General features: G+C 35.5%; 1 protein-coding gene across 4 annotated transcripts in view; it reads left to right on the forward strand.

Annotated features, from left to right (window-relative positions):
- Positions 1 to 25,575, forward strand: part of LOC106867807 (atrial natriuretic peptide receptor 1) — an 865,062-nt gene that overhangs the window by 606,400 nt on the left and 233,087 nt on the right. For all 4 annotated transcript variants that reach the window (XM_014912829.3, XM_089356636.1, XM_014912828.3 and 1 more), the window contains one exon: positions 4,554 to 4,652. In XM_014912829.3, the coding sequence (XP_014768315.1) occupies positions 4,554 to 4,652 (99 nt within the window). The remainder of the gene's footprint in view (positions 1 to 4,553; positions 4,653 to 25,575) is intronic.

The following is a 25,575-nucleotide window of genomic DNA, read 5'->3' on the forward strand; positions in this document are numbered from 1 at the left end:
CCTTGAAGTTATCCTTCCGACAGATTTCATTATAGAGTGTCTTAGCTACAACATCATGTCTCATCGGTAGATAATACTATGATGACATTTTCGAACAACTGCGTATGATGTTAACTCCACAAAGTCTGCACCGGTTGTCACATTTTACTGCTTTTCCTGCATCTCTATCCCTTTGTGCATCAAGTATTTGGTTGATATTAGCTGTTCCCGGATTGCAGTGGGTGTGTATGTATGATTATAATTATATCTTGATGTACATCAGAAGAAAAAATTCGCAATTTATTTAGTAGAGTTTATATGCCAGAAGCTGATGGGTTTCTGTTGCTGTTACTCAGTAGCTCACCATGTTTTTTTATTTCCAGTCAACAAAATATCATCCGTAATGTAGAGAGAAAAAGTGATTAGCATAATGGCTAATTCTGGCCAAGAAATTCAGGGACGTAATCCTGCGTAATGAAATTTAAAAAATTGATGAAGTAGGCGTGAATCTAGTCTTTGATATTATGGCGGTAAGTAAGGCGGTAGAATAGTTAGCACGTTGAATAAAGCTCTTAGCATTATCATTACATTCTGAGTTCAAATTCCGCCGGGGTCGACATTGATTTTCATCCTTTCGGGGTGGAAAAAATAAGTAACAGTCAAGCGCTGGAGTCAATATGATCGACTAGCCATCCCCCGAAAATCCTCGCTAACAGTAGAACGTGATATTACAGCGATAAATCTGGACACTAAGTATTTGAGTATTCAATTTACTAGTTCTTCTTCGTTCAGAAGGCGTCCCTAAGATTATAAAACCAGTCATTGTCTACACAAAGAACTATTTGATATTTACTGAATAAAGCTGATAATTTTGAATAATATTTTATAACTAATGTGTATTTTTTCCAAAGTAATCTAAAACAATTTTTGAAACTAACTTTTATGCTTCAGAAGTGAAAACATGTCAATTCCTTGTAATTGCAAGTGACAGATATAATGGATAACTTGGTCCAAATGAAGAATTGTAGTTAGCTGATATCCACTTAAAGGGAAATTTTGAAAGTAAAAGATTACATTTTATTTTCGTCGGCAAATAGACGCAGGCATGGCTGTGTGGTGAAAAAGCTCGCTTTACAACCGTATAGTTTCAGGTCTTGTGCCATTGTGCGGCACCATGGGCAATTGTCCGAATCGATCTATAGCTAGTGAGTGAATTTAGTAAACGGAAATTGTATGGATAATTGTTACATACATATATATATATATATATATATATATATATATATATATATATATATATTGTTGTACTTGGGGATGGTCATATTGCCAGTTTAGCCAATAAAAACACACGCACTGTATATTTGGTGTTAATTTGCTTCAGCTTTATATTACATTAATCTTGATCTTATTTCGGCCAGAGTTCTTTCGTCACACTTCTGTGACCTCAGAAGTGTGACGAAAGAACTCTGGCCGAAATAAGATTAAGATTAATGTAATATAAAGCTGAAGCAAATTAACACCAAATATACAGTGCGTGTGTTTTTATTGGCTAAACTGGCAATATGACCATCCCCAAATACAACAACATCTGTTTCAATACACGATTTCACATCAAAAATCTTGCAAAACAAATATATATATATATATATATATATATATATATATATAGTCATCAAAGTATCACAACGTCAACAAGAGCATCAGATGATGTTATAAACACTAGTCAGAATGTGCTTTTAATTCTGTCTTCATTGCGCCATTGTTTTCCATCGTGACCGTAATTGCTTGACCGAACCGTCTTCCCATCGTCATGGAGGCCTTCCAAGTGGTCTTTTCCTATCCCTTAGATACCACTCGGCCATGTGTGTATATATACATGCGTGTTTGTGTGTATATATATATATATATATATATATATATATATATATATATGTGTGTGTGTGTGTGTGTGTGTGTGTGTGTGTGTGTATGTATTTATGTATGTATGTATGTATGTAAGCATGTATATATTGACGAGAAGAAAACATCTATTTAGTAATTCAGCCATCTAGAAACAGCAGTTTAATTTTTCTTCTATGACGCTTTGGATAATATAGATGTAGACAAACAATATTTAAAAGAAAACGCGATGGCCGCAGCAAACATACCTTTGATCGTAAATCTGATCATGAATGGCATGGAGTTAAACAAAACAACAATAGAAATAATAATTAGAAAACTGAATTTCATTATCCATTCCTTTCAAGAGTCTGACGATTCTCTTCTTCATGTTTCTAAAGGAGCTCCAATCAACGGTATTTGTACCATCACCAACAGCGCCAAGAATTGCTTCAATATTGTATGTATGACGCTAGATTTAGAATAACGACCACGACATATTTTAATCAAACATATATTTTTATTTAAAAATCATTTATTTATTCTTCATTACAAAATCTATAGATTTGTTATTACTTATTTACAGTTTTTTGTTCGTCTCATGATTAAATATCTGTTCTCAGGTTTTATAATTTCTATAACCTTTTCATTCTATAAATAAATAAAATATGAGGAAGACTTGTATGACAAAGGCATTTTTACAACATTGTTTCGTAAAAGTTCGCGGCGTAATTTTGCGGGCGTTGGTGGAATATATTGATCAATGTAATAAGAATCGCAGATACATTATTTCCATTATGAAACGTACACGGGTTTTGAAGATTTATATATTTGAATTGTTTTTACGTGGGATTCTTTGACCAAATTTGACTATCTGTATAATTTCTTCAAATATTTTGTCTGTTGCATATTAACAACGCTATTTATTTAGGTAGTAAGAAATATTTGACTTATTTAACTTAAAATAACAAAGGAAATGGTTCTCCTCCGGTTTCCACAACGTGTATTCTGTTGTTTGATCAACTGATTTATCTATTGATCGAATTTGTTGAGTGTTCTATAGAAATGTGTATCTTTAACGTAATTCTCAAGCAGAATCAGAGCGAGGCACAGTCAACCAAATAATAATATGGGCTTCATGGGTGGGGTTAATATACTGATCAATGGAAAATGGATCGGAGACACGTTATTATAATTTCATGACGTACACCATTTCATGTTCCTTTTTTTTCTTTTGAATTTAAATATTTGAAATTTCCCACATTAGATTCTGTCAAGAACTGAATTCGACTGATAAAACAACAAAGCACTTCGGACCACACCATATCAAGTCTGATTCTTTATAAGTTCCCACCACCTTCAGTTCCCTATTAAAACATTCTAAATACGACAGCAGCAAGAATAGCTCTTCACCACTAGACAGTTTATATAATGTTATTGTCATTTATTCGCGTGTCAACCATGACACAACAGAATTATAATCCAATGCGCTCCAACTCTGATAATCCAATAACATGTTAAATTAGTACGTATATTGTCAAATGTGTCTACAATTTTCTAATACAGTAGAATGTAATTTGAGGAAAATCTAGTCATTATTTCTAACAAACCAAAGTGACTGCGTAGAGGTTCACATGTTGACACATTCTTCACGAAATGCTTAACTACTCTCTTTCTCTCTCTACAGTTATTCTCCCATTGCTTCTGTCTCACCCTCTACAGCTACTCTCTCACCGTCCCTCTTAGCCCTCTCTCGACAGTTAACTTTTCACTGCCTTTCTCACCCGTCTGTCTACAGTTACTCTTACATTGTCTCACTCATCTCTACAGTTACACTCCCATCATCCCTTTCAGTCTCGTTTTCCCTCTCTTCTGGTACCTTTTCTTTTCGTTACCCTTGCATTACAAATTTTATACCATGGCACAACCTAAAGCGTATTGAATTTAGGTGTATATAAAATGAACGCTAATTCTACAGGGTGTCCACAAAGTCTGGGTACATGGGGATTAACATATACTTTAAGAAATTATTATTTCTAGTATTTAATTTTTTATGTTATGATTTTATTTACTCCATGTACCCACATGGGGATTAACGCATACTTTAAGAAATTATTATTTCTTATATTTAATTGTTTATATTATGTACCCAGACTTTGTGGACACCCTGTAGTATAGTGTGTGTGCATGCGTGTGTAGATGTTTAAGTTATATCACTTCTCTAGTGTAACACAGTTCCAGTATAACATAAAATATGTCAATGGAAACGTTGAAGTGTAATATATTCATATGATGCAGGAATCAGCTGTTTCAGTCAGTGAAATACTTTGCACTTAACGTAATTAAATACACTTTAGGCTTTTGTCAGAATGTTGATTGATTACCAAACACTATTCAATCAAGATATGATTTTAGATTAAACAAATGTACCAAAACCGATACATTCCATCCTCAAGTTATGTTGTAGTGTGATTGTTTGTTAGTCTTTTCACGATATGTTTTGTTATTGTTGTTATTTATTTACATGTCCATGTTCCATCTTCCTGAAACGTGCATTACTGAAATAGTGTATATCTAAGAAATTTCTCAGAAATATACTGAACAACAGCAGCTACGACTATTTGAAGAAAAGAAAACAACCGTTTTACGTGAATCATTACATGTTGTCTTCTACAATTTTTATATTGTTTTTACAGTGTGGCTCTATGGGCAGCTCAATATCTGGAGATACAATTGCAGTACATCTAAGTGATATGGGAAGCAAGCAGATGTTTATTCGGACAGGATGTTATAAAGTAAGCTAATGTTGCTTCATTATTTTATTATCTTAGATATAACTCCATCGAACGTTGCTCTCTCACTCCCCCCCTTTCCTCTCTCTCTCTCCGCTTACATATGATTCGTCACTTCTGTGTATGCTATTTCTTCCATCATTTAACATTATTACATGCCATATTCAGAATATAGAAATATTATTTACATGACATCATTCTTTCATGTAGTCATCCGAACATAATTTTGTTCATCTGAACAACATTCATTTATCTGAACATTTGTTTGTTCACTTGAACATACGTTAATTCATCTACACAATTGTTGTTTCAAGGTAGAGCTGTGCCTATAATTTCTATCCCAGGAATACGTTGAAATACTCCGCATGTTCATAAGATGCTAAAATCAACAGATTGCTTTATATTCCCAACAATTTCTAAATCCCTTTGGAGGTTTGGTATAAATGACCAATAACAATGTACATAATAGGGATCATGTCAAAGAGAAAGAGGCCTTTGCATGGTCCTTTAACCAGCTAAGACTGCAGCGAAAAATACAGCCCTCATGACAGACTAAAGATAATAAATGAATAAAGTATAATGTAATATTTGCTAAACCTAGAGGCAAGGGACACAGTTTTAATGATTTTAGCCTTACGCTTTCACAATCATGACTGGCCTTCAACTAAATAATAATGTAAAATGAATAGGAAATAGAGGTCTTAGACTTTAAAGACAAGTGTTAGCAATAAATTTGATTAGTACTTCGTATAAGGTGACCTGGTAGAATCGTTACTGCGCCGGGAAAAAGTGCTTAGTTGCATTTTGTCCCTCTTTATATTCTGAGTTCAAATTCCGTGGAAGTCGACTTTATTTTCATCATATCGGGACGATAAAATAAATACCAGTTGAGAACTGGGTTTGGTGTAATGGGCTCTTTGAAATTGCTGGCCTTGTGCCAATGTTTGAAATCATTATCATTAGTTCGTCTTAAGGCAGCGAGCTGGTAGCATTGTTACCACGTCGGAAAAGTGCTAAGCAGTATTTCTTCCGGTCTCTCTCCGTTCTGAAGTCGGCATCACCTTATATGCCTTTAAGGACGATAAGTACCAGTTGATTCTGTGGTCGATATAATCGATTTCGCCTCCTCTCAAAATGGCTAGCCTTGTGAAAATAATTATCATTTCATCTAAATCGGTGAGCTGGTAGAATGGTTACCGCGTCTGGCAAAATGCTTGGCACAGCACTTATTCTGTCTTTATGATCTGATGTCAAATTCCGCCAAAGTAGACTTTGCCTTTCTTCCTTTCGAGGTTGATAAAATAAGTACCAGTCAAGTACTAGGGTCAAGGTAATCGAATAGCTCCCTCAAAATTGCAGGCTTTGTCCCTATAATCGAAAGAATTATTATAAGTTCATGTCTTCTTATCAATTCCAACTAATATAACAGTAATTGTAAGGTGGTGAGCTGCCAGAAACGTTAGCGCGCCGGGCAAAATTCTTACCGGTATTTCGTCTGTCTTTATGTTCCGAGTTCAAATTCCGCTGAGGTCGACTTTGCCTTTCATCGTGTCGAAGTCGATAAATTAAGTACCAGCTGCGTACTGGGGTCGATCTAACCGACTGGCCCCCTCCCCCGCGTGCCTAGAATGGAAAAAGATATAACATTAATTGTGGAAAACGTTGTTTTATGAAGTACATTTTTTTTCGTTCCGAGGGGAACATTTTGACGTTTTCTATTCTAGTCATTGCTATAACCAGAACCAAATCTTCTGTTACTAAGCTGTCATTCCAAATCGAATTATCCTTAGAAACAGAAAAATATTATTTCCTTTGCCAATCAAACTCTACGATATTTCTGTTTTCAATTACGCTTTTTTATCAAAATCGGAAAAATATTTTGTCATCAGTCTGTCCTAAACAATAACATCTTTTTAAGACATTCTCATGTTGTTGGCACTCCGTCGCTTACTACGTCGAGGGTTCCAGTTGATCCGATCAACGGAACAGCCTGCTCGTGAAATTAACGTGCAAGTGGCTGAGCACTCCACTGACACGTGTACCCTTAACGTAGTTCTCGGGGATATTCAGTGTGACAAAGTGTGACAAGGCTGAGTCTTTGAATTACAGGTACAACAGAAGCAGGAAGTAAGAGTGAGAGAAAGCTGTGGTGAAAGAGTACAGCAGGGTTCCCCACCGTCCCCTGCCGGAGCCTCGTGGAGCTTTAAGTGTTTTTACTCAATAAACACTCACAACGCCCGGTCTAGGAATCGAAACCGCGATCCTATGACTGCGAATCCGCTGCCCTAACCACTGGGCCATTGCGGCTCCACATGACATTCTCATAAGGCTGAGTTAATATACAATTTCTGTCATCCAGCGTCTATTGACCTTCCTATTTTCTCATTACATTTTCTGTTTTATCTTTTGCTTATATAACAAATTGTAAACATCATACAACTTCTCCAAATGCACTTATTTGATTCAATTCATTCCAAAATAGAGACGTACTAGACACAAGTACATAGCAAATATCAAAAACAAATTTTTTTTAGGATATATATGTATCCGTGCGATAGTATCTATCTATCTATCAATCGATCGATCAAACTATCGATCTCTTTGTCTATCTAAACCATCTCTCGCTTTCCCTCTCTCCATATATATACATACATATATATATATATATATATATATATATATATATATATATATATATATATATATATATATATATATATATATATATATATATATATATATATATATATATATATATATATATATATGTACGCACACACACGGGCACAGACATAGAGATAGGGAAATTGGTGCTGAATTGGACTTTGTTGCGTCAAGGTTAAATGAACCATCAGCCAGCACTTAATATTTCATTCAACAAGAATTTCACAGGTAATTTTGTTTTACTCTCAGTACTGATTCCCCAAGTCAGCATCTGTTTGCTATTTTTAAGCTAAGTTTAAAAATGATGAGGATGATACGTATACATAAATATATATATATCTTCGAAACGCCGGTGTTTTAATGGTGGCAGCTGATGAAGGAGATGTTTCTATGTGGCTTACTTGTTTGTTGTACTTTGTTTATCATTTTGTCCATGTTCTTTTGCCACGTCATGTACCCAGTTATGTATCTATATGTACATGTAGATGAATGTATGTAGATACATGTACATATATATGCATATACTCATATATTGCTTATATATATATATATATATATATATATATATATATAAAAAGTGTACGTTTATACACAAAAGAGGTGACACTAACGGAACACCTTACATGCTAAAAGGAATTTCTCTAATTTTCCTACACTGTTTATACACACACACATATATGTATGTATGTATGTATGTATGTATATATATATATGTGTGTGTGTGTGTGTGTGTGTGTGTGTGTGTGTGTGTGTGTGTGTGTGTGTGTGTGTGTGCTCATAGACACAGATATATACATACAGATAGATACATATATATACACAGATACAGATATAATATACATATATATAGATAGACAGATAGATATATGTGTATATATATATATATGTATACATATACATAGATACATATATAGTTGTATATATATACATACATGCATATATATATGTGTTTGTGCATGCGCGCGCGCGTGTGTGTACGGATATATATGCATATATATATATATATATATATATATATATATATATATATATATATATATATATATATATATATATATATATATATATATAGTTATTAATATTTCTAAGTCTCTCTAAAGGAGATTACGGCAGCGGTACTGGAAATTAATAGTTATCGCCAAGCCAACATGGCAGTCCAAAAATTAGGACGAAAGCTGCCGTGAATTAGCTCCAAGAAGCCATCGCCTCTAGCTAGCTATGTGACACACGAAACCTGTGCCCTTTATAACCTTCGAACAGGGGAGGTCAGCAGTGTCCCCCTGCTGGTTTGGCATCTGCAGACTAGTTTCAGGGTGTTGCCCATTGTCAATGCAGAGCAGCCAAGCCCCAGCCAGGCGGCGCTGCTGACATCTGTTCGAAGGTTATTTATCTAATTTCAGTGGAATCTATCCACTGGTTTTCAGAAATAGAGTTATTAATATTTCTAAGTCTCTCTAAAGGAGACTACGGCAGCGGTACTGGAAATTAATAGTTATCGCCAAGCCAACATGGCAGTCCCAAAATTAGGACGAAAGCTGCCGTAAATTTGCTCCAAGAAGCCATCGCCTCTAGCTAGCTATGTGACACACGAAACCTGTGTCCTTTATAACCTTCGAACAGGGGAGGTCAGCAGTTTCCCTTTGCTGGTTTGGCATGTGCAGACTAGTTTCAGGGTGTTGCCCCTTGTCAATGCAGAGCAGCCAAGCCCCAGTCAGGCGGCGCTGCTGACTATCTGTTCGAAGGTTATTTATCTAATTTCAGTGGAATCTATCCACTGGTTTTCAGAAATAGAGTTATTAATATTTCTAAGTCTGCAGATGCCAAACCAGCAGGGGGACACTGCTGACCTCCCCTGTTCGAAGGTTATAAAGGACACAGGTTTCGTGTGTCACATATCTAGCTAGAGGCGATGGCTTCTTGGAGCTAATTCACGGCAGCTTTCGTCCTAATTTTGGGACTGCCATGTTGGCTTGGCGATAACTATTATATATATATATATATATATATATATATATATATATATATATATATATATATATATATATATAAATATATAATTTTAGGGGAAAGAACCAGGATTCATGAACTCATCGATGAAAATCCACTGTCACACATAGAAAAATTAATAACTAAAAGCACAATAAATGAGTATAATATAATACAAAGTAAATATCATAAGATAAAGATATTTATATGCATTTTACTCTGTAAAGCTCAATTTAATTTTAATTTTTTATAAATTGATTTTAATTGAATTTTTTACCTGTAATTTGGGATTTTGTCCTTAATATTATTATTATTATTATTATTATTATTATTATTATTATTATTATTATTATTATTATTATTATTATATATATATACATAATAAAATTTGGTATAAGTTAAAAATTTCAGATATTTGTCTTAAACATTCAGACATGCAAATTCATAATTCAGATGTATGACATGAGATATTATTCAATTCAAATAACCACATATATATATAAAGACATAGATAATAAGAATATAGAAATATAAGAACATAAACATAAAAAATAAAAAATAAAACATGAAAAACATATAAGGTGTACCATGAAAATACACAATATGGTTAGCATAGATTAAAGGAGGCGATTGAAAGAATCAGTCCAGGCCTACAGGATTAAAAAATTTTAAGGGGCTGTAGGAAATAATCCAAATTCAACTCCCTGCATAAAAAAATTTCCTTCCTCCGGGTTCCTTTCACGTGGAAAAATCCAGTAAGGTAATACATAGGCGTAGGAGTGGTTGTTTGGTAGGTAGCTTCTTTACCAACCACATGGTTCCGGGTTCAGTCCCACTGCGTGGCACCTTGGGCAAGTGTCTTCTACTATAGTCTCGGGCCGACCAAAGCCTTGTGAGTGGATTTGGTAGACGGAAACTGAAAGAAGCCCGTCGTATATATGTATATATGCATGTATGTGTGTGTATATGTTTGCGTGTCTGTGTTTACCCCCCCCCCCCAACATAGCTTGACAACCGATGCTGGTGTGTTTACATCCCGTAACTTAGTGGTTTGGCAAAACAGACCGATAGAATAAGTACTAGGCTTCCAAAGAATAAGTCCTGGGGTCGATTTGCTCGACTAAAGGTGGTGCTCCAGCATGGCCACAGTCAAATGACTGAAACAAGTAAAAGAGTAAAAGAGTGAAATTTCATTTGGCTGTTAAATATCGAATGGATATATTTTAGTCAGTCCGGTTTTATTTTGTCATTTATGTTTTTATTCTTATTTAACCATTCGATACTCAACAATCAACTCAAATTTCACCATGTAGTTCCTTACTAAATTTTACCAAGTGAAACGTTTTACGTTTTTGTTACTTCGCTAAATTCCCTTTGAGAATTATTCGGTCTTAATAGACACATGACATGTGATCTTCTTCTAGCACATTAGGAGTCCACCTAGTGGCCTCCTTTATATATATTTTTATATATTTTTATATATGCTTATACAATAATCCTTTGAGATCTCAGATGTTTTTCTGAATCTCCCTGATTCTTTTAATGGGCTTGTTAGCTGGTATTAAATTGATATTAATTAATATCCAATTTTTACCTTATTGTCTATGTATATACATATACATATATATATATTATATATGCACATATATAAAAGATACACACACACACACACACACACATATATATATATAATGATCCACGTCACATATGACTCTATTCTCAAATAATTTGGTCGTTCTGGTTTCGAAGTAAGTGTGCATGAGTAGTCGTGGTTCCTTACCCGTCTGTATGAAGTATTGAACTTGTCATACAGCTTAACTGGAGGCCCTAACAAGGAGGCATTCTGTAATTGTAACCTAAGATGTGGCCGTACTTGATAACGAGCTGTTATCTACCATATATATATTATATGTTCCTGATGTATGTATGTTGATATGTAAAAATATACAAACGCGCGCGCGCGCGCACATATATATATAGTATATATCTTATATGTATACGTTACTTTCTTAACTAAACATAACTTTAGTTATCCAAAAAAGCTATCACAAAACCTAAACATTTTTACCTATTTTGGCATAACGGCTACAATCAATGACACGGGCTCCAATGCTTAATTAGTACTTATTGTGTAAGACCCTTAAAGGGATGAAAGGCAAATTCGACCTCAGTAGAATTTGAATTCTGAACGCAAAACCTGGCGAGATGTTGCGACACATTTTGATTCTGCCAGCACGCAGCCTTGCTTGAGCTAACTATTAAAACAAATTTCTATTGCCAATATGCAAAATTACCCGAATCAGGATGAATGCCATTGATAGAAGGAAACATGCCATTCAATAAACTGCTAATAATTACTTGGATAAGTAATTGTATTCCTAATAATTTTATCAATAGATATTGTATCCTATTTAATTTGTTTATTGGTCTCTTACAACCACAGCCACTTGATTGCATCTCAAGGATTTATTTTTATTGAATGCCTGAATCTAATTTTGGGACATAAAACGTCTGCAAAGGATGCTTTAGAATACGAAAATATGATTGCTATTTCTTCAACCGCATTACCATGTGCAGCAGCTTGACTCATTTCCAACTAGCATATAATAACTATGTAATATTAGTGCCTTCAATCTGTGATAAATATTAAAAAAGTATTCTTAATATTCTTACTTCTTCAGCCAACTGAAACTGTGTTGTAATGTTAAGAATTTGCCGTTTAAATACGTCTTTTGTAACAATCTTTGAAGATATCTTCTACTAAGATTCAAGTTCAGGTGAATGCTTCCTCTCAGCGACTGTTTCTTCGTCATTTACACAGAAGAAATTTTACGTTTTCTTCTTATTTTTTTCTTCGTTTAGCCTCTGTACATAAGAAAAAATGTTGAAGAATATGTAATTTCTGCTAGAACTGACATGCAGTTATTTCCAGATGCTGCTCAACTATATTTGTATGTGTGGGTCATTTGTATAGGTTTCCGTAGCTTCGCTTAATCTGATATTGCTTTGATGCTGAAAATAAAATTGAATTGTAAAACAAAAACAGAAAAAAAAAACGACTGGAATAATTACAGATATTCGCCATTTATACACGTAATAATAATAATAATAATAATAATAATAATAATAATAATAATAATAATAATAATAACAGTCATGATGGTGGTGATCATGATTACTTGTTGTGCTCATGTAGAGTATTAGTATAGGTTAGTATAGAGCAAAAGATAAATACGAAGTTGTGGTATTTATAATTTTCTCAATGGAATTATTGTATCGAGCAAAATTGTTCAGGGAAAGAAATTAAATCTGTTTGTTGCAATCCAGCTTAAACAAGTTATCGCCATACAAACTGCTACGCCAACACCAATAATAATAATAATAATAATGAGTCTATTATAGGCACATGATCTGAAATTTTGTGGGAGGGGATAAGTCGATTACATCGACCCCAGTGTTCATCTGGTACTTATTTCATCGACCCCGACAGGATGAAAGGCAAATTCGATCCCGGCGAATGTAAAAATGGACGAAATGAGGTTAAACATTTCCGCTGCATGTTAACGCCTCCGCTGTCTCGTCGCCTTTTTTTTATTGTTTAAGATTTTGGGACATATACATACACACAATACATACACACACAACGTTCTCACAAACAACTCACGCTCCCATACGTACACATTCACACTCTCACGTAATCTTCATACTCATGCACATGCTTGCCCACACACATATAAACACACACTCGTCTATACACACATATACACTCGCAACATTATCCTCACATGCACACGGGTGCGCAACACTTTAACCAGGTTACTGTTGTCTCCCATTGCACCAACCTAATTCCTTCCGGTCAATTAAACATGTGAAGCCGCCAATCCAGACTCGTTCTCTCACTTTCTCTCTCTCTCACTCTCTCTCTCTCTCTCTCTCTCTCTCTCTCTCTCTCTCTCTCTCTCTGTCGCTCTGTTTTCTTTCCTCTTTCCTTTCTGTAGAAAAGCCTAGGCCCAAAACGTCAAGGACTTCTTCCATTTTTCCTGAGCGTCAAACTAACACACCCTGTTTGTCGTTCCCTCACCTGTCTCTGTATTTTGTTGCTTTGTTTTTTGTACAATCTTGAGCCATATATGTGTGTGTGTGTGTATGTGCGTGTGTGTGTGTGTGTGTATGTGCGTGTGTGTGTGTATGTGCGTGTGTGTGTGTGTGTGTGTATGTGTGTGTACAGGTATATACATGTTTAAGTATTTAAGCAACATTCTTATACACACACAGTAACATATGTATATGTATTTTTAACAGAGAAACATGAATTTCGCATTATAGTTCATACACTAATTGTGTTCATAGCTGTTTTATTTAAATACATACCACCAAATGTGTAACTACGTAATTGTGAACCACAATTAACTTAATTGAAACTAAATTAAGTCAAATTAATTTCAAAGCTATGCTTACGAAATCCCCAGAAATGTGTTGCATTTGTATTAAAAAGAGAAGTTACATAGCATAATGTAGTACGACAAAACCCGCAAAGGATTTATTGGTAATGAATGAAAATCATTCGATCATAATTTATGACATTCAGTGATATTTCAGGGGTTAAACAAAGCTTTACAAGTTCCTGCATATCTTAGAGTAGGATTAGATAATGTGACGATAGAACTCGTTACCTTCTTTCACTGATATAAAGTTTAATGTTAAATGGATTTTTTTAGAGCTTAGACAAATCGCATTTAACCCCTTATCGAAGCCTTCTAGATTTTTTGGTTAGGAATGCAAGTATTAACATTAGATCGACGACTTAGATCAAATAGCTGCAACGGGGTAGAAAGTGAAGTTCCGAAATGTTTATAGTATTCAACGAGGCGACAAATTAAGTCTGCTACGATATATATATATATATATATATATATATATATATATATATATATATATATATATATATATATATATATATATATATATATATATATATATATATATATATATATATATATATATATATATATATATATATATATATATATATATATATATATATATATATATATATATATATATATATATATATATATATATATATATATATATATATATATATATATATATATATATATATATATATATATATATATATATATATATATATATATATATATATATATAAGCGCAGGAGTGGCTGTGTGGTATGAACCTTGATTCCCAACCACATGGTTTCGGATTCAGTCCCACACCGTGGCACCTAGGGTAAGTGTCCTCTACTATAGCCTGGGGCCGACCAAAGCCTTGTGAGGGGATTTGGTAGACGGAAACTGAAAGAAGCTCGTCGTATATATATATATATGTATGTATTTATGTGTGTGTCTTTGTGTCTTTGTTTGTCCCCACACCGTCACTTTGCAACCGATGTTGGTGTGTTTATGTCCTCTGTAACAGCGGTTCGGCAAAAGTGACCAATAGAATAAGTACCAAGCTTACAAAGAATAAGTCCAGGGATCGATTTCTTCGACTAAAAGGTGGTGCTCCAGCATAGCCGCAGTCAAATGACTGAAACAAATAAAAGAATATATATATATGTTCTTTTCTTCTTTTCTTCTTTTACTTGTTCCTGTCATTTGACTGCAGCCATGCTGGGGCACCATCTTAAAGGATTTTAGTCTAAGAAATCGACCCCAAGAATTATACTTTGTAAGCCTAGTACTTATTCCATTGGTCGTTTTTGTCGAACTGCTAGGCTACGGGAACGTAAACACACCAGCATCGGTTGTCAAGCAATGACGGGGGGGGGGGCAAAATAGACAGACAAACACACACACACACACACATATATATACATACATATATATATATATATATATACAAGAATAAGGGCAGGGAATCGTCAATTAATAATAGAATTAATAATTAACAATTTTGCCAAGTAGTTCAGTATGAAAAAACCTTTATCGCTAAAACCATTTATCATCATAAATATACAGGGATTAGCATTGAGTTGCTTCTCCAACATACTGAAAATTTAGAAATAGCAGTCAAAGAACTACTGATTCTAAACTACAAATTTTTCTCTAAACGGATGGCGATATTTATGGCACACATAGAACAAAAATACGGTTTTTGTTCTAGGTGTCCCATAAATATCGCCATCCGTTTAGCGAAAAATTTGTAGTTTAGAATCAGTAGTTCTTTGACTGCTATTTCTAAATTTTCAGTATGTTGGAGAAGCAACTCAATGCTAATCCCTGTATATTTATGATTATATATATATATATATATATATATATATATATATATATATATATATATATATATATATATATATATATATATACATACATATATACGACGGGCTTCTTTCAGTTTCCGTCTACGAAAGCCACTCACAAGGCTTTGGTCGGCCCGAAGTTATAGTAGAAGATACTTACCCAAGGTGCCACGCTGTGGAACTCTCTCTCTCTCTCTCTCTCTCTCTCTCTCTCTCTCTCTCTCTGTTTCTCTCTCTGTTTCTCTAATATATATATATATATATATATTTAGAGAGAGAGAGAGAGAGAGAGAGAGAGAGAGAGAGAGAGACTGGCTTCGTGTGCAGTTTCCGCCCAGAGGAACTACACTCGCAAGACTTGGGTTAACTTGAGGTTACGGTAGATGACACTTGGTCAGATCACTGTGAGCTGAGTTCGAATCTAGAACCCCATTACTGCCAAAGATATTTTGTCAGCACACAGCTGCGTCTGCGCCCAGATGTGGACGAAAGATTTAGTGATTTTGTTTCTAGGTTTTGCGATGATGTTATTTCTCGTATATGAGTATTGATAGCCACAGGGATTCTGAAAGTAAAACATTGCAATAAGAAAATAAAATGCATCATTAAAGATATTTTATTAATTAAGAGAGGAAGTGACAGAGAAAGAGGGAAAGAGAGAGAGAATTACAAAACATTACGGAAGTGAATATAATTAAAGTATTCTGCATTTTTCTTTATTATTCATTCAAATTATGATAATTGAACACAAAGATTTATTCCTATATTCTTAATTTTTAATTACCGTAAAATTTCACTCCACTTGCTATGATGACTAATTTAAATAGGCACTTTAAATAAATTGGCATCTAAAGAACATTTCTGGCTGCCTTGTTGCTAACACGCAAAATGGTAATCATGCAAGAAAAAGTTATCCACAGTTTTGTATTATCACAGCCAATCACAAACAAATGTGTATCATCTTGTAGCATATATGATGCTTGCTTTCGATAATTGTTATACATATTTCCTTCAACCAGCGGAACCTGCTAGATGTGACAAGTGGAGGGATAGTTTGCTGCGTCAGTACTTTGTTGTTTCCTATTTTCAGTCGCGTCAACTGGAAGCAACTTGAAACGAAGTGTCTTGCTCAAACATACAACACATTGTGTAATCCACGAATCGAACTCTCAAACTTGCAATTATCGGCCCATCGCATTAATTAATAAGTCACGTGCATTCATCACACACATATGCACGCGCACAAACACACACTCACTAATAGCACATGAATATTGAACAGTATATGTTATAATTGATCCTAGTAACTTTGTATTTTTCAAGATGCTCAACAGGTTTTCAAACACATACACACGCGTGAACACACATTTATATGATTTAATAACAGTTTGACTTACCTCTATGCAAATCAGGTTGCGTAGGCTCGCAGAAAGAATCAAGATCGTCAGGCGTTTGGTGACCAAGTAACAGGATATGAAACAAATTCAAGATGGCTTCAAATTTCTCGGTGTTGCTGTTGATCAGTCTTTCTTTTTTTTTCGATTGATGTAGTCGAACAGATGTTGATAGGTCTGTTACCGCTATGTCTGGAAACTGTTGCATCGTTTATTTAGCGAAATCAGTTCGTTGCATTTGCTACTACAGATGGCAGAGTGGGGTGTTGGCACGGATTAGGATTAGGGGGAATAACCAGATTTGGAGGTGCTAGATTCAAATTAGCTGATACTACGTAGACACATCAGTGTGGGTCGTGCTGTAGTCTATACGGGAGGTACAGGTTAAGTCCCATGCCCTTGAGTATGGTGCAAGCAAGCTTAAGGTGTATATTTGGAGTGTCGGCTTCCACTGGCTTAAATTTCAGTAATAGAGTCTAACTCTGGTGAAAACAATAAGATAGATAATTTTTCTTGTTGATGGATACTGCAGGTCAGGGGAGCATGTGTAGTGCCTCGTGGTGTCAGAGATGGCAACTGGGAGTTCATAGTAGGTACGGAGGGGTTCTGTCAATGATACTTCATTTGATATTAGGAATCGTTCCGGTGATAAAACATGTCTCCAGATAAAACATGACAGGGGAGTGGAGTTTTCGCTTTACCTTCACCTCAAGGAGTGTATATGCTGTGTATACCTTCTCTTGAAGACGTTGGATGGCATGCCTTTGTAGTGTCTTGTAATGCTATCGGTTGGTGGGAAGGTGGCTCGTTTACCACAGTCCTTGAGAGGTAAGTTCCTACTAGTAGGCAATTGGTAGAATTTCGAAACTTTCTTCATGTCGGAGTGTGTATTAGAGGTTGTGTAGGTAAAGATTTGCATCGTAGCGTGCGATGTTAGAAGCAACGTTGTCTAAGCAGGAGTAACTAGCCTTGCCTTTGTGAGGGCTGTAAAGTTTATAATACTTATGGGTACTAGGGAAGAGTTTATTTAATCAGCGACATGAAGCGCCTAACTATGTTGGTTGAAAATTCTAGATTAAACGTAGGATTGAACCAGGTTATATTTCTGATTCTGATTCTCTTCGGATTCGAGTTCAGAGGTGATGTCCTCCACATCAATTGACTCCTCAGTGAATCTGTTCCTAGACACTGATTTCAAACTTTGGCACCAAGCCAGCGATGTCAGAGAATGGGAAAGTCGATTGCATCGGCCCCAGTGCTCAACTGATACTTATTTTATCGACCCGAGACGATATATATATGTAGGTAGGTAGGTAGGTAGGTGGGTAGGTAGGTAGGTAAGTAGGTAGGTAGGTGATTGTTTATCTACGTAATGGTTTTTATGTATGTATAGGTAACATTGTGGTATGGGGACTGTTTACTTTTTTCTAAACACATTTTATTAGTCTTGATATGGTCTGATTGTCTCTGTTTAAATAAGCAACAACTGGCAAAAGTCCGAAATCACAATCAAAATTTCGACAAAGCTAGATTTCTATAGTAAATATTAAACTCTGCATTGAGTCTTCATTTAATCATAGCCTTTAATTTAGCGCGCGTGCGTGTGTGTGTGTAAAACGATAAATGATGTTAGAAGTATTTCCGTATGTTAACGAAATTAATATCGAAGTTGTATTATTTAAATATGTGATGTTATCATTTGCCGAGACAACATTTCAGCAATCTAATAAAAAAAAACACACAGTACAGTCAATTCGTTATTTTACCAATTCTTTCGTTTACAAATAATAATAATAATATAATAATAATAATAATAATAATAATAATAATAATAATAATAATAATACTCTTTTACTCTTTTTTTTACTCTTTTACTTGTTTCAGTCATTTGACTGCCGCCATGCTGGAGCACCACCTTTAGTCGAACAAGTCGACCTCAGGACTTATTCTTTGGATGCCTAGTACTTATTCTATCGGTCTCTTTTGCCGAACCGCTAAGTTACGGGGACGTAAACACACCAGCATCGGTTGTCAAGCGATGGTGGGGGACAAACACAGACACACAAACACACATACATATATATATATATGTAAATACATATATACGACGGGCTTCTTTCTGTTTCCGTCTACCAAATCCACTCACAAGGCTTTGGTCGGCCCGAGGCTATAGTAGAAGACACTTGCCCAAGGTGCCACGCAGTGTAACTGAACCCGGAACCATGTGGTTGGTAAGCAAGCTACTTACCACACAGCCACTCCTGCGCCTATAATAATAATAATAATAATAATAATAATAATAATAATAATAATAATAACTTTAGTTCGTACATGCTCATACCAGTTCTGTGTTACTTCATATTGGTATTTTTGGAATAAGAGCCAATGAAGGTACATACACACTTTATCGTGGTGACGCTTGTATTCATTTTTGTGCAAGGCTCTCACATCCACTTACCAAGTGGGTCACATTTTCCACACTCTTTCCACAGAGTCTGCATTTCAGGGTGTCAGAAGTTTTATAGATGTTATACTTCACAGAATTGGTAGCGAGAGCCTGGTCTTGTACAGCAATGATCGACTTTCCGTGGTTCGCTCAAGTCATGTCCACGACGATGTATTATCCTTACCGTCCTGTGTATTCAACGTCCTGTGTTCAAACTGTCCATGCATTCTCATTTCAAGAAGATCATTTCTCTTCTCAGCTCTTTGGTTAAACTTTTCCTTTCCTAACATTTCATCTGCATTTACACCCATATCTTTCGCGGCATATTGCAGCAGTTCTTCACCACTATTTATCAAATATTCGGCAAGCGTTCTCCTTTCGCTCCTTATACAATGGTCTGTACTAATTAGTCCTCTGCCACCATTCTTTCTTTTCATATACAGTCTGTTTTTGTTTGCTTTAGGGTGTAGCGCCCCTTGCAGCGTCATCAACCTTCTATCCAGTGTTGATATTTCCTCCTTAGTCCATTTGAGGATGGACGCACTATATTTGACTACCGAAACTGCCTAGATATTCATTGCGGTAATCAAAGTTTTGGCATTCAGGTTGGATTTCAACAACATCTTCACCCATTTTTGATACGTCTCGCTAACCTTGACTTTCATTTCTCTGTGTAGAGTGTCATCCAGCTCCAAAATCCCTAAATGTCTATATCCCCTACCAACGAGGTCTCTCCTGATGGTAACCGCAATCCTCTGCAAGATGCTTTCTTCCCTCTTCTCATATTAAGTACTGAGCATTATTATTATTATTATTATTATTATTATTATTATTATTATTATTATTATTATTATTATTATTATTATTATTATTATTATTATTATTATTGTTCAGTAGTTTTATTTTTATAACGTGCTTTCACTTCACTACCGAACGCAGCTCTGTGCGCCTTGGGTATGTGCTGTGGTTTGCTGTGGTGCTCTTATGGTTACTGTATTGAAAGTGTTTTGCGTAGGATGTGTGGAGTGCCCAGTAGTGCAATTGTCTGTATGTTATATATATTTGTAAGTCCTGGTGTTTTTGTTATGTATTTGTCTGAATATTTTTTTATCATACCTAAGGCACCTACTATGATAGGAATTGTTTCTGTTTTTAGATTCCACATTCGAGTTACCTCTATTTCCAGGTCTTTGTATTTTGAAAGTGTTTCCATATCTTTTAGAGAAACGTTGTCATCTGCTGGTATTGATACATCAATTAGAAAGCATTTTTTTTCTTCATGATTGTTGACAACTATATCTGGTCTATTTGCCTTAATTTCTCTATCTGTGTGTATTGGCATATCCCAGAGTATGGTTGCTTTCTCGTTTTCTGTGACCTTTTCTGGCGTGTGTTTATACCATCTTTTTTCTGTTGTTTTTCGATAGTGTTGGCATAGCTTCCAGTGTATATAGATCCCAGCTCTGTCGTGTCTGTGAATATATTCCTTCTTAGCCAGGACTGGGCAGCCAGAGATAATATGATTTATTGTTTCTTGTCCATCTCCACATGTTATACAGTTACTTGTTATGTTTCTTTTCATTATATGTTTTTGGTAATTTCTGGTGGGGAGGCTTTGGTCTTGTGCAGCAATTAAAAATCCTTCAGTCTCTGCTTTGAGTCCTGAGCTTCTCAGCCATTGCTGAGATTTTTCTCTGTCTATTTCTTTTGCATTTAGTTTAGCCCAGTATTTACCATGTAGGGGCTTTTCTTGCCATCGTTTTATCATGGTCCGTTGCTGTTATAGTTTTAGTTTGGATTTCATTTGTTTTATAGCTTTTGTTGTTTCTTCTTCTTCTTCTTCTTCTTCTTCTTCTTCTTCTTCTTCTTCTTCTTCTTCTTCTTCTTCTTCTTCTTCTTCTTCTTCTTCTTCTTCTTCTTCTTCTTCGTATTTGTTAGGTAGATTGATTTCTTGTTTGTATTTGTCAGCTTCCTTAAATACTGAAAACAGTTTTTTGTTTTGCTCGTGTTTTGTGGCTATTTGTATTAGTTTTCCTTGCTTCTGGAGTAGGTATTTTTGCAGTCCTATGGTGGTTATTTTATAATAGTTTTCTAGCTGTATAAGACCCCTGCCACCTTCTGTGCGTTGTATATATAGCCTTTCTATGTCAGATTTTGGGTGGTGCATCCTATATCCTGTCATTATTTTTCTTGTTTTCCTTTCTATTTTAGATAGTTCGTTTAGTGTCCAGTTAAGGATGTTGTAGCTGTTGCTTATAACTGGGACAGCTAAAGTGTTGATACCCATTATCTTGTTTTTAGCATTGAGCTCTGTTTTTAGTATTGATTTAACTCGTCTATAGTACACTTTCTTGATTTTTTCTTTCTTTTGCGTATGTTGTATCCTATCTAGTTCATTGACTCCTAAATACTTGTATGGTTGGCTTTCGTCTAGTTCTCTTATTTCATTGGCTTTATCTAGTGTCATATTGCTACTTTTAACTAATTTTCTTCTCTTAAGGGTTGCTTTGGCACATTTTTCTAATCCTAATTTCATATCTATTTCCTTGGTAAAGCCGTGTACTGTCTGTAGTCGTGTTTCTAGCTCTTTGTCATTTTTAGCATATAATTTTAGGTCATCCATATATAGAAGGTGGCTGACTGTTTTCCCGTAGCATTTGTAACCGCATCCAGTTCTATTTAGCAATTCAGTTAAAGGTGTGAGTGCCAGGCAGAACAGGAGTGGAGAGAGCGTGTCTCCCTGGAATATTCCTCTTCAAATGGGGATGATTTTCGTTTTCAAAAGTCCCTCTTTTGTTTGGAGCTGTTGCACTGTCTGCCATTTGTTCATTGAGTGCTCTATGTATTTTATGATAATTGGTGCCACCTTGTTTATGGCTAGTGTTTCCAGACTCCACGTGTGGGGAACACTGTCGAAAGCCTTTTGGTAGTCCACCCAGGCCATACTGAGGCCTTTCTTCTTTCTGCGGCTGTCTTCAGTTATGGCTTTATTGATCAATAATTGATCTTTACAGCCGTATGAGCCCTTGCAGCATCCCTTCTGCTCTTCTGGAAACAGGTTGTTATTTTCCAGATGCTTACTCCATCTCTGCGATATTATTGCAGTAAAGGCTTTGTAGATCGTAGGGAGACAGGTTATAGGTCTATAGTTTTGTGGTTTCTCCGTTTCCGTGGATTTGGGGATTAAGATGGTTTTCTTTTTCGTGAGCCATTCAGGCATTGTCTCTGGCTCTGCTAGTATGCTGTTAAAGTTTTCTGCCAGCTTTTTATGCTTTTTATTACTATTATTATTATTATTAATATTATTATTATTATTATTATTATTATTATTATTATTATTATTATTATTATTGTTATTATTATTTTATGTTTGACTTTTGTTTTGCATTTGTACAAGTTGGATCCAAGTCTCACCCAGAGACATCAAGAGACAAGTTAGAAGTTCATGTAGGTATTATGCCTAGGGTACCATATATTTGGATTTGTACAGTTTTGTTCAAGTGAATGTTTAAGAAACCATAAAAAAATTATGTGTTTGCTTTAAAATTTGAGATCACATAGACAGTATTTTATGTAGGATATGGGCAGTTCCCATGAGCACTATCTTTTGAACTTCAGCCATTTTGGGGTTTCCTGGTATCTGAGCTAGGTAGTAATCAGCCCGTTTCGCTGTCATTCCCAGGGCACCTATGACAATAGGTATTGTTTTAGTCTTCAGATTCCACATTTTGCTAATTTCTATTTCAAGATCTTTATATTTGCTCAGTTTTTGGTAGGTCTTGACAGATACGTTTGTATCGATTGGGACAGTCATATCAATGAGGAGGCATGATTTTTGTCTGAAGTCTTTCAGTATGATGTCTGGCCTATTTGCGTCTATCTTTCTGTCAATTTGAATGGTGAAGTTCCAGAGGAGTGCAATGTGATCATTTTCAAGTACTGGGGGTGGTTTGTGTTCCCACCAGTTTTTATCATGGGGCAAGTCCAGATTTTTGCATATTACCCAGTGAATATATTGTGCAGCTTTATCATGCCTGTTGAGATACTCTGTAGGCGCAAGCAGACTGCACATGGAGACAACATGATCGATGGTCTCATTTTGTTGTTGGCATATACGACATAATGGGGAGCTGCCGTTCTTTAATATGTTGGCCTGGTAGTTTTTTGTAGGTATGCATTGATCTTTGTCTGCTATGATAAACCCCTCTGTTTCTGATTTCAAGCCAGAGGCCATTAACCATTGGTGGGTAAGGGCTTTGTCAGTATCTGCATTATTCGCTCTCTTTGGGTATTTGCCATTGAGAGGTTTTCCATGCCATTTTTCAGTCATAATATCTAAGGCAGCAATTTTTGCACGGGTTTTCAAGCGCTTAGATTTTTCTGCAGGTGTTTCTAGTTCGTCTAATTCTTGAATTTGTTGCAATTGGAATTCACTGAGATAGTCCTTTGCCTGTTTTGTTACTGAGTAAGATGCTTTCTTGCTTTCATGTTTTAAGACAAGTTTTAGCATCCAGTCCTCAGAGATTTTCAGATAGGTGTCTAGGCCAATTGTGGCTACCTTCATTGATAATGCCAGCTGTAGAAGTCCTCGGCCTCCCTCTTTTCTTGGTAGATAAAGACGTTCTATATCTGCCTTAGGGTGGTGCATTCTATGCATTGTTAACAGTTTTCGTATTTTTCTGTCAACATTACATATTTCAGTAATTGACCAGTTAACGATATTGAAATTGTAAGTCACAACTGGTATGGCTAGAGCATTGATCGCTTCGATCCTGTTTCTCGCGTTCAGCTCTGTCTTCAGTATTGCACCCACCCTGCGATAACATTCTCTTCTGATCCTTTCCCTCATCACTGAGTGCTTGATATTGTCCCCTTCAATTACCCCTAGGTATTTGTAGCTCTCCGGTAGTTCTAACTCTTTTATGACATTTTGTTGGTCAAGGTTCACATTAGATGTATTTGTCATTTTTCATTTGATAAAGGTAGCTTTTGCACATTTATCAAGGCCAAATTGCATCCTGATGTCATCACTGAATTGTTTAACAATCGCTAGTAGGCCTTTGAGTTGTTGGTCATTTTTTGCAAAGAGCTTTAAATCATCCATGTAAATGAGATGATTTATATTTTTATCAAATATTTTATAACCATACTGTGCATCATTGAGCAATTTTGAGAGCGGTATTAGAGCTAGACAGAAGAGGAGTGGTGATAGTGAGTCACCCTGGAAAATGCCACATGAAATTCTTACATCTCCAGCATTTAGAGATTCATTGTCATTGTTCAACATCAGTGTGGTTCTCCATGATCTCATACTTACAGATAAAAAGTTTCGCAGAGTTGGAGCTATTTTATACATTTCCAGACATTTTCTAATCCAGCTATGTGGTAGGCTATCAAAGGTCTTTTTATAGTCTATCCAGGCTATTGACAAGTTTTTGTGTCGCTTGTGACAATCTTCTAAGATCATCTTATTGATGAGTAGCTGATCTTTACAACCATAAGATCCACGTTTACATCCCTTTTGCTCATTAGGGAATATGCTACTTTCTATTAAAAAACTATAGGTGTACTCGGTTAGGACAGATGTTAGCGTCTTAGTTCATGGCTTTCTGGGAAGGCATTCAACCAGAAGTTAAGAATTTTATCCTTTCCTGGAGACTTCCATTTGCTTGACCTCCTAAGAGCAGATCTTATATCTTCTACCTTGACCCCCTCCCACTTTTGCTCCTCTAAGGAGTCTAGGTCTGTAGATATTCTATCAATCCAAGGGGCCTTTTCATTGTGTGTTTTATCTTCTGCCCAGATTTTATTCCAAAATTCTTGCACTTCTTCTTTTGATGGGACAGACTTTATTGTTACTGGTGTTTTCCCTATCTTCCTGTAGAAATTTTTGGGGTTATTTTTGAACATGTTATCATCTCGGAAGAATCTAACACGCTTTTCATACCTTGCTATGCGGGCAGCTTTAGCACATACCTTTTGCTTTATGGTTTCTATGGAGGCATCAATGTCAACTATGGTTTTCATATTATATTTTTTCTTTAGTTTTCGGGTCTTTGTAGGTTTGATACTCTTGTCAAATTTAAGGTTTTTCAAACATTCTATGTCAGATCTAAGCACTCGTTCTTGCCAAGAAGGCGTTTTGTGCGAGTGTTGTCTTTTTCTAATCTT

This window comes from Octopus bimaculoides, chromosome 8 (genome assembly GCF_046866305.1).
Source record: "Octopus bimaculoides isolate indiv1 chromosome 8, ASM4686630v1, whole genome shotgun sequence".
Lineage (NCBI taxonomy): Eukaryota > Metazoa > Mollusca > Cephalopoda > Octopoda > Octopodidae > Octopus > Octopus bimaculoides.